At 44.3% G+C, this 11,348-nt stretch overlaps 1 protein-coding gene across 1 annotated transcript in view; it reads right to left on the bottom strand.

Annotated features, from left to right (window-relative positions):
- Positions 1–885: 885 nt before the first annotated feature.
- SLC26A9 (solute carrier family 26 member 9) overlaps positions 886–11,348 on the bottom strand; it is a 196,847-nt gene continuing 186,384 nt past the window's right edge. Inside the window, exons 21-22 of the mRNA XM_086923425.1 lie at positions 4,806–4,880; positions 886–3,084 (exon numbers count right to left, since the gene is read on the bottom strand). Coding sequence (XP_086779551.1) covers positions 3,037–3,084; positions 4,806–4,880 — 123 coding nt within the window. The 3' untranslated portion in view covers positions 886–3,036. The remainder of the gene's footprint in view (positions 3,085–4,805; positions 4,881–11,348) is intronic.

Genomic DNA, 11,348 nt, shown 5'->3' with positions numbered 1-11,348 from the left:
GAGTTTAAATAAAACAGAAACTTGTAACAATGCCAAGAGTGGCACCAACTCCGACTGAGAAGAGGCCTCTAGGAGCTCTTTTGGAGCGCCCCTGAATTGTACAGACAAGAAAAGCATGCATGAGAACATGGTTAAGCTATTAACGGACTTGATTCAAAATCCGAGGGTGTGAACACCCCTCATGCTCCTTCCATTGATCTGGGTGTTACTATCCCGCAGAACGAAGAAAAGGAGCGGTAGCATGTGCTCCAGGTTTTTAGAGGAGGCAGAAGAAAGAAAATCTATGATTGAGGGTCAGATTCTGCGCTGTGGTCGGGGGTGTCCCTTTGGCAGTTTGGGTGTGGCACTAAATTAATGTTAAGGAGTGACCACGGTCCTTTAATGGCTTAGTTAAAAGCAAAGAGCATTTGGATGGAGTTTTCTAGGATTAGTCACTCATAAATTAATTGTAGGACTTAAGGGGATGAGTATTTGCTGGGGTATGGGGATGGCGTGGTGGATTGTTCGCGGTTCTCAAGAAGAGTATGTGTGTGGCGCTATCACTCTGGTGGCTCATGTGAGTAGGTCTACCATGCCTCGGGATCAGTGAGGGAGTAGTGTAATTTCTGTACCCTGTTAAAGTAAATTGTTATTTATGTCTCAATAGATTGTTCACCTAAAGCTACATTGGTAGAGGAAGGGGAGACATATCAGTAAAATTGATTGTGCTGCCTCTGTTTGAAGTGTATGTCTTGCGTAGGAGCACAATTATTCCCCATGAGGGCTGCAGCTGAAGGTGGGTGGTCCATGTCATGTGGAACATATGGGAAGTACAAACACCAAAATGTGGGTAACAGACCAGTTTTGGCAGCCAATGCTGAACAAAATAATAATAATAATAATATATTTTTTTGTAAAGCGCAAACATATCACCCTCCTAAGGGTTTCAAGGTGCTGGGGGCGATCGAAGAGAATAAGTGAGCTATTGCCCAGAGTCACATGATGCTGAGCTAAGCTGCTGCCGGCGATTGAAACATGAGCCACGTGCTCCGGAGTCAGCTGCGCTGGCCGCTGTGCCACACCTCTCCCCTCTAATGATGAAAAGGAGAGTTAGGGAATGCACAATGCGGGATAGATGGATAAATCACGAACAATTTAAATCCTAATTAAACCCTTTGCGATGTCCACAGATGCCTTGGGCACAATACCAATTTAAACCCTGGGACTGGTCCTTGTGAGAGATAACGTTTCTATATTTTTGGTAGTTTAGCTGGAATATTTTAGCAGGTGCTAAAACCCAGATATACTAGACGGTGCAAACACCAAGGTTGTAGTTGCATTTCCAGAGATGTCGATAGAGACCAGAGCCAGGGTAGGATCAGAGCTAGTTACCACGCCTCCCCGTTATCAGAGCAACGAAGTGCTCTGTCACACGCCTCATCAACTCAGACCTACTTGTCTAGGGGGTCTCAGAATACTGGGCAAAATTGGACCCGGTTTCCTTACTGCAAAGCTGGTTACTATACAATCACACGAATCCTTGAACCAGCATTGCGGTAGTGCTAGAGTACAATAAATAATTCCTTTAATACGGTCCTGATGAATTGCCAACAGACACGTTAGGGGCGACTCCTGGCATGAAACATGTCGACCTGATGCACCACACAGGCCCTGTAGGATCATTATATCCAGCCAGGGCTCACTTCTTTTAGATAGGCTAGTGCCCCCTAGGAATAAAAGTATCAGAAAGGGCTGCTCTAGACATATTTTAATTTTTGCATCGATAGCACTACCCAGCCTACACACCCGCACTCACCCCACGGCTTCATCAACAAAAGATCTCATCCAAAGAGCCCCTGTTTGGGCGCCCATGGGGCACTGCAGCACTGGCCGGACGAGGAGCAGGCCCAATGATGAAGCATGACATCCTTCGGGGTGTGTGAGGGCACGTTTTAGAAAGACCTGAACCTTCCCTCACACCTAGGAACTGCATACCCCCTTTTTTCTCAAACTACTTAGGAGCCTGTATGCAGGACCTATTTAAAAAGCTCCTGGTTCCTCTTGTTAAAAAGACGTCTGCTAAGAGAAAGTTATGGATGTGATAGGTGATATAATCTGTAAAGTGGAGCATTGAAAATTTTTTTTTTGAAATATAAATAAATCAAATCTTGTATGTTTAGTTCAGTTAGTGTGAGAACAGTGTGGAGAAACGTTTAGCTGTACATGCATGTTTGTGAGACATGGGGGGGCTGTATAGCGTGCCCGTTGAGTGTTTGATATCATGGGCTGGGTCAATGAAATAGGTTCTTAATGTATCTGTCTGAAGTGTGTTGAGTTCTGTTGTAAATTAGTTGTCTGGTTAGCAGCAGGCTGGTACTATGTTGAATAAACCTACCTATTAAATCTTTGAAAGTGTGTCTAGTGACATTCTTCTAGAGTGACCCTCCAACGAGGACTATTAGTAAACTGATGGAGAATTATTCGAGATTTGACAACATGCATTAAGGCACTGACGGGGGCGAGTGAGATTCTACCTAAATGCCAGGGACCAGTGTTATGAATAATTTACAAAAATCCATTGTCTCATATGAACCCAGTAATGACAAATGAATGAAGTGTGTGAGGCTAGTGATGTGGGATGGCTGAGGCTCGAATGATCAGTTTGAGGACAGTGATGGGGATAACTGAAGCTCCATTGAAGAGTGCCAGGAGAGAGAACTGGTGTTTTTGAGGAGGTTAATGTTATGAAGCAGTGCTATGGAAATAGATAAGGCATTGTATCGTATAACAAGTCTTTAAGAATCCATGGCAGCCGAGGAGCTGAAGGGAAGTGTTAGGACTAGGCGGTCTGAGCAGGCAGTCTCCTCCAATCATAACCAGCCTTTTGCAGAAGGCTGAGCGCAACATGGCGGTGCTGTTCTCCGGTAATCGAGGAAATCCGGGTAATCCGGGATACTCTTGCTCTGTCCATCTGCCCAGGGCACCATTCTGCAGGAGAAGTTAAATCACCTGTGGCTCCTGGAGACTGTCACCCCCTAGTATTGTCAAGCTTGGGCATCACAGCGCTGTCTGCATTTCGGACTGGAACATGCTCCCAAACATGGCCTGGAGAAAGACAAAGGTCTGGTCAGGAAATGAAAGCAAAACAGTAGCTACAATTTTCTGTGCATTTACTGACCATGTCCTGTGATCTGTCTTTTTTTAACTTGAAGATGTTTGATCCTGAACATTGCTGTACTATTACCTGTACCAGCAAGATGAGGCGGGGCAATCTATGACCCACTAAGATCAGCTGATGCACAGAATCGTGACTCTGGTCTTACAAGCTTCAAGCAAGAACATGGTGGCTGCTATTGACCCCCCAGCTGCTAAAAGTAGCCCAGCAGCAGTAAAGCTACCAGTAAAAAACACCGATTCTGTAACTTTGAAACATCAGGCGGTTTACCTCCTTGCGAGCACATCGGTTTAAACGCTGGACCTACGACGGTCCAGGTACAGTGCAAACTAGCGGAACCCCACCCTCCTTGCTGTGAAGATCTACTTAGCGGGAGACGGGCTGTCTATTTAAAAGCTCAGTTCCCCTGCATCATTCCCTAAGCATTTTTGTAAGCTGAGTTTCCCAGTATTCACAGCGAGGGTGAACTTGAGCTACCGTTCCTGACTCCTGCTGCCTAAGGTGACCACCAACCTGGATCCGGGATTCGGTATTTGGGGGACATGAAGATGCAAGGGGGAGTATTGCATTAATGCAGGGTTTTGAAGGACCTTCCATTTTATAATAAAATACAAGAAAACATTCAGAAGGACTGTTTTCTTGAAAATGTTGATGTCTTTTGATACTACTTCTGTGTAGACATTAATTCTCATGACAAAACAACACATTTTTGCTCTCTGAATTCTTTTTATGTATATACATGGGGTTTGATGCTCTCCCGACGGTCCATCAATTTGGGAATATTAACACTACCTGGGCAACATTCTTATCTGTGTAGTGCCTCAATACAGCGATCAACAGCTGAAAGGGGCTGAGTTGTCTTTTTCAAAGTGCAGGCAGCTATGCTTCATTCTATGTACAGAGGAGCATATTTACAAGCCCCTTGCGCCACTTTTGCGCCAATTTTAACATAGGAAAAATGACGCAAATGTGGCGCAAGGGGCTTGTAAATATGCCCCAGAGTTCTTAATGACATTCGTTTGAGCAAGAAACTTTTTTTTATAATATGCAAATGATGCAGTAAAAAGTTGAATAGGTTGAAAATGAGAAAGATCAGCATTTATTTGTAAAGCAGAGCAGCTGTTGAATTGTGTCATTCCAATGGCCCTGCTTATAAATTACATTGCTGCTGCTTGTGTTTTCCTTTGTCTCCCGTCCCCCTTTCTCCAGGCGCTCTTTGTCCGTGCTTCATTTGTAAATGAATAAGTGCCAGGGCCCAAGGTTTTGCTCAGAAGCCTGTGGATAGCGCTAATGAAGGTTGGGGTCCTGAATACCAAGGGTGCATAGTCTTGATTCCAGCCCATGCCTCTAATCTACCACTGACTCTCTCTGCCCCTTCATCTAACTCTTGCAGGCTCTTTTTCATTCCTGCTTTCAACCTTTGTCACTGTTTCCCGTCTTTCTGTTTCCCCTCCTTTGCCTATTCTGTGTTTTTCTTTCTCTTGCTCTGGATCAAAATTTGCTGAGGAAAAATAAGTGAAGGACCCAAAAAACTAATATTGGTGCCCCATTTGTAACCACAGCCTAAATGTAGCACTGGTCTCTATTAACAAGGATTCTGGCAAGTTGCTGTTGACAGAATGTTCACTGGAGGGACAAAAATATTACTTACCTCTTCCAAATTCTCGTAATCGCAGTTGCTCCCCTCCAGCGAGTCACTTACGTAGAATTCTGCATCAACTGGCTTCTAAACACAGAAGAGGAGAGAGAAAGATTCAGAAGGATTTGTGAGATAAGTGAACACACCCCTGGGACTAAATGTTAGGATCTAAGGTGAGCGGTGTACCGACTGAGGGAACCCTGGCGCTGACACCTGACCATGGAAAGGCTTGCTACATGGCTGTGAAGGCTACAAGACAAGGTCATGCTCTGTGTTGGAGGCCTTTTTCTGTGAAAAAAGTTGCAAGTGAGGTGAGTGCTAATATCTGTCTAAAAACAGGTTTGACGTTCACTCTTGATTTTTTTATATGGACTGGTGGTGAATGTACCCCTGTCATACAGCCTGATTCTGTTACCCTCCTTTCTGAAGAGTTTGTAACCCACTACAAGAACATTTCAATGGGGTGAATTACCATTCGCAATATTTATTAATTTATATATTTATTTATTTTAAAGCTTATAAGGCGTATGGTTACTCCAATGGAGTGTCCTCATGCTAAGAAGACATCGCATCGCAGTCCATGACAACAGAGCCCTATCCCCCCCAAGGGGCCACTGGCCCCAGCAAATATGATAGCTTTGCAACCGGAGCGCTTAACACCAATCCCCTGGGGATGACTGAAAAAAACAGGTTTTAAGTTTTTTACGAAACATTGCTTCAGATGGATACATCCTCAATTCCATAGGTAGGTTATTCCAGGCCTTAGCCGCAAGAAAACCGAAGGATCTACCTCCTGAATGTGCCTATTGAACTTTTGGCACTCCAACTTAGCAGTGCCCATAGACCTCAGATTCCGGGTGGGTCTGTAAGCAGTAAGTAACCGGCGTAGGTACCTTGGGCCTTTCTCATTGAAAATCCTGTGGCAGAAAAACAGAGCCTTAAAGGTAATTCTGGCCTGTACTGGAAGCCAGTGTAATTCCTTCGAGCCTGCTCCCACCGATGCATGTCTCGGCATATTCAATATCATTCAGGCAGCTGCATTTTCTACCTTCTGTAAAATATTCACATTTCTCTTTGTGACCCCTAAATAGAGGACGTTGCAGTAGTCCAGATGAGATGTAACCAGGGCTTGCACAATGGTCTTTTTGGCGTCTATTGGTAGTAAATCCAAGATTTTGCGCAACATTTTTAGAATGCCAAAGCAATGTCCTGCCACAGCTGATATGTGCTCTGCAAATGATAAGGTGTTGTCAAACCAGACTCTCAAACTTTTTATCTTAAACTTGGGAGTCTGGTTGATCCTAATTTCTCCGGCCACCACAAGTATGACCAGATGGAGGGCTGTTTGCCAACCACCATCACCTCCGTCTTTCCTGCATTTAATTGCAGACAGCTAAACTTCTTCCAATTTGTAAGATCACTCAGGCAGGCTTTCAGTTTAGGCACGTCCTCTGCCTCGTTTTGCTCCAATGTGACAATGAACTGAGTGTCATCAGCTTATGACACCAGTTTCACCCCATGTTTCAATACAATATCTACCACAGGGCGCATGTACACATTAAATAGAATTGGACTGAGGTCAGAGCCCTGTGATATCCCTTGAGAGAGTGGACATATCTCAGACTTAAAAGGATGTTTTAAGACCTGGAAGGATCTATTCTGCAGGAAGTGCTAGATCCATTTCCATGTGTTACCTTTGACACCGGACTCCCAAAGACGCTCGAAAAGAAGGCCGTGGGAGACCGTATCAAACGCCGCACTCAAGTCCAGCAAAATCAATGCTTTCGTCCTTCCCTCGTTTGCTGCTATTTCTAGCGCCTCAGAAGCCAGGAGTAAGGCTGATTTAGTGCTGTGAAGTGCCCTGAAACCAGATTAAGTTTCATGGAGAACCTGTTTTTCTTCCATGAACTTAGACAAATTGATATTTAGAAATTTCTTTGCAATTTTTACAAAAGAAGGAAGCAGAGATACAAGTCTCAAATTTTCTGGGAGCGCCAGACCTAAAGATGGTTTCTTTAGTAATGGCACCAACATTGCCTGTTTCCAGTTGCATGGAACCTGCCCTGAGCTGAAGGTCATCTTCAGCAAATTAGTAAGCACCGGTGCAATAGCTTCCTTCCCTCACAGTAACATATTTGGAGGAGTCATATCCAAGGGGGAGCCTGATTTGACTACTGCAATGAGTTTTAGCACGCCACTTTGCTCAGGAAGATGAAAAATAAAAACTTCCCACATCCAGTGTCATTTTTTGGTGGGGCAAAGATATAGTTCTTGCTGGTTTCAGGGAAGGAAGCATATATTTTTTCTATCTTTCCCAAGAAAAAAAAGAGCTACTTTATTACAGTAGTTTGCAGATGAAGGCAATACAGCTGTGACACTCTCTAAGGAAGTAAGTTGTTTTACAATACTAAAGATGTTCTTTGGGGTATTTTTCACAGATTCAATTTTCTCAATATAATTTGTTGATGATAGAATTTGAGTGCTTTTAAATATTTCAGCTTAGTCTCAGTATGATAGTTCACCCCCCAGCAGCGTTCAAGGCGTTTGCATTGTGTTTTAAGCAATGCAAGTTCCTCTGAGAACCATTCCGCTGATGTAGTTTGGCAGGCACTCTTACAGGGTTTTAGAGGTATTAAAGAGTCCACTATCTCCTTAATCCAAAGAGAGACCTATTTATCTGCTCTCTGGGTGTCAGCCATCAATTTCAGTGTGCTTGAGGCAAATTTATTCCTGAAAGAGTCGTGAGTGAGAAGCGCCCATTTCCGTGTCATTATGGACTCTGGTCGCTTTCTCAGATTGCCGGAGACCTTTCTCGGATTCACAATCCTAAAAGGGAGAATCGAATGGTCAGACCAGACTATAGGCACAGGTGTTAGAAAAAATATTATCTAAAATATGGCCCTTAGTGTGCGTAGAGGTATGGACCAGCTGTTCTAGACCCAGGGCCTGTAGTCCCATTGTCATCTCACCAATTTCTCAGTTTTCTTTATTGTCCAAATGTAAGTTCAAATCCCCTTAAATTATGAAATTGGGGTAGCGGATGGCATAAGGTGGCACTGTCTGGGCCAACTCAGTAATAAATGCTCAAGCCCGGCTCGGAGGTCTATAAGTAAGGAAACCCACAACTGACCACTCAATATTAGGAGACATATTAAAAAGGGCAGCTTCACAACCAGACATCGGTAGTTTAGACATTTTTATCTAGTCCTCTGTGTAGAATACCCAGTAGTGTATGCCGCTGGGGAGAGTTGAGGTTGTTTTTTGGTATTTCCCCTTCCATGATCATACTCTCACTCATCTGAGCGTTTGAGGTTTTGAATCTTGAGGTGCCCTTCGATATAACATCCACTGTCAGTGGACCTAGAGTGTCTTTTCTGATGTAAGAGTCTGAGTCAAGGATTAGCAACAGGCTTGCTCCAGTTTAATGACTCCAGTTGTAGCCATTGGCAGGACTTGAAGCTTATTGCAGGTCTCCTTCCCATTGCACACATCAGTGGATCGAATAATAGCTCATCCAGACTAGGACTGAAGACAGTGGAAAACAGGTGTTGGTATATAGTACTTCGGTGAGCACTGAGGAGACTTAATAGCGCTACGATGGGGTATCATGTGGCAGAAGCAGAGTGTGAAAGGCATGAATGCTTATATTATAGAATGCTTTCAGGGTTGTATGTCAGAATATGGATAACACAATATCTTCTTGCATAAATATCGTGGCCTAACTATCATTAAAAACATATCACTTCATTGAGTGTGTTCTATTAACTCCAAAGGGGCGACATTTTTTGTAAAGCATATTTATGGCACCATATTTTTGTTAGATGTATTTATAGGTCATGCCATCCTGGTGCCATACCACTGCGGGGAATGCCTTCTTTCACCCGTTCCGTTCTCCTGTCGGCGAGCACTCCCTCCCTGGTGCTGCGCACGACCGTTGGCCGATGCTGCCCGCCCACCCTTCAGAACGCCCGCACCGCGGCGGAATATCCGCCGCGGTAAACGGGTTAAGGACAGGGGTGCGTGTTTGTGGCGTGAGGGCATTATAGAATGGGATAATAGAGCCTTCTACAGAAAAGGTCTGAGGTACCTCACAAAGAAACCTATAACTTGTATCACCACAGTGCTGAAAGGCGAGTTTGAGGCACATAAAATTGGAGGTGCATGTTGGGATGATGTGTGGATCCGGTCAGTGGAGACGACTGCACGCCACTGGTAGGCCTAGACTTCCTCCTGTAGTTTAGGACCATGGCCACAGTGGAAGGTAAGCAGCTTTTAAACTTGCTGCAAGATTGCAAAATGTCTTTAAAGGGGTCTCCTGGCTTCGAAGAAGTAGTACATTCATCCACACAGCATATTCAGTTCAAAAGCAGCTTCTGAAGTCCTGGAATCTTTACCTTTCTAGAAAACAAAAACGTGCAGGATGCAAGTGTTTGAGCCAACGTTTTTCAAGCTGTGTGAATTCCTCTAGGATACACTTCATTACATTGATTTGTAGCTCATTTACTGCTTTATAAAAGGGAGCAATCCTATGCGACTCAGTCTTGACCCTGCTCATAAAGGAAGTAGCGGCTCAGCTGACTTGCTGGGCCACATCTCCTCTGCAGGTGAACAGTGCAGTGGAGCCTCCACGCACAAGCAAAGCAGCCACTTTACCTTTAGAGATAAGGGAGATATTACCTACAAATTCAGAATGCGGGTTTTCAGCAGCCAGACTGTGGACGGATTTCTAAGAAGTAGCAGATTAGACACTATCAGCAGAGATACCCGGACAAAGCCTGATGTCCGAGATGTCGACAAGGTTACATGAGCTTTGAAATGTTGAAATGTGGATCAAACATTGGTGTTTTCTGATACATTTCCTATTGACTCTGGTGCAGATTGACAATTATTTTTGCTTTATTCCTAGTCTCCCTCCTCCAGTGACGCTTGTAGTTTCCTGTTGAATTAACCTTGTGGTTTGTGGTGAAACCTTGCCAACATTGACTTAGCAAGTTATCGCAAGCGCAGAATACCTTCTGCTTCCAAGTCCATTGCATACTCTTCCATCTGTATTAAACCACCAAGAGAAGAGACTGAGGGGCATATTAGCAAGAACCTCGTTACAATTATCGCAATTTTAGTGGCAGGAAACTGGAGCTAAAACGGCAATAATGGGCTTGCTAATGTGCGTTATAGAATTCCAATAGAAGCCAAGGTTAGATGTCCTGCCCATCTAACCTGGGCTAACCAATGCAGAGGCTTACAATTAGTAAATAGGCAGTAAAATAAGAATTGAATCCTCTGTGAGTGCCCTCCACTAAACCTGCTAAAATGGAAGCCACATGCCCCAAACGGAAACTAGCTCTTCGGTACATGAACCTGCACCTGTTCTAAACCTTATTAGAAGAGGCTTAGAAGACAGCCCTGGCCCAGATGTGCATAGAAGTGATTCCGTGTGTGGTGCCAGGCTCTACAAGTCTCCTAATTTAATACTTTATTTCCATGGGCTGATGGGCGTCAGGATGGCCTACATTTGATTGGAATACATTTTTGCGTGATTAGTTTCTCTTGACTGGGGCTTATTTTTTTAGAACTCTTTTTATTGATTGCATGACTTGAAAAAACATCATCTCACATACAGTTATATACATTTGTACGGAAATTAAGCATCCCACGCCACTGTTGATTTCTCTAATGTCTGTGTACATTTTCAAAGACACCGCCACAGTTGGTCCTCCAATATTTAGTACAGTGTATCATTGGCTATCATCAAGCAAGTATCCTTCCGATGGCAGTGTATAAATATTTCCTCTGAATTTATTCCACCCTCCCCACACCCACTCTCACTTCTTGGGACACCCTCTATTTACATATACTGCTTTTTCGGACACCATAACCCAGTCCATGTCCTTGCACCATTCTGCATACGTTGGCGCATCCTACGCTCCCCAGTGTTTGGCGATGTTGCCTTTTGCTAGTCATGCTCAGTGTCACCCAATCTTGGGCCTTGCGTTTGAGGTCGGTGGCTTCCCAAATGTTCAAGAGAAATCATTTAGGTTCTGGTGGCACCGGAGCCCCACTGACCTGTGTTATTATGTTCATGATTGTTTCCCAGTATGTTTTAATATCTGGGCATTCCCACATCGTATGGAAAAATGTACCTTTGTCCCTACAATGTCGCAAGCAGAATTGGGTGTTCGCCCTCCCCACACTGGCCAGTATTACCCTTGTTAAGTATGTCCTCTGGAGCTCTTTGAGATGCACCAGCCGCAGTTTTGAGGATATTGCCACCTCTCGCGGGGACTCTAGCCTTTCCTGCCAGCCGTCTAGGTCTCCAATGTTTGCCTGCCATTTCTCACTGAGACTTTGTGTGGGGTCTACTTGGTTGTTAATAATTGTCCGGTAAGGTACAGATATGGCTTTTTTTCTCAATCCGCTCCGTAAGTAGCTTTCCTCCAACGGAGAAGCCTCAGGGAGGGTGGTATCTTTTTTTTTTTTATTGTATTTATTGTGAAAAAGCACAGCACAATGTAAACGCAATCACTTGCCTACAACCCATCCCGGGCCGGCAGCAGG

This window comes from Lissotriton vulgaris, chromosome 5 (genome assembly GCF_964263255.1).
Source record: "Lissotriton vulgaris chromosome 5, aLisVul1.2, whole genome shotgun sequence".
Taxonomy (NCBI): Eukaryota; Metazoa; Chordata; class Amphibia; order Caudata; family Salamandridae; genus Lissotriton; species Lissotriton vulgaris.
Note: the sequence above shows the minus strand (reverse complement) of the source record. Positions and strands in the feature narration are given on the sequence as shown.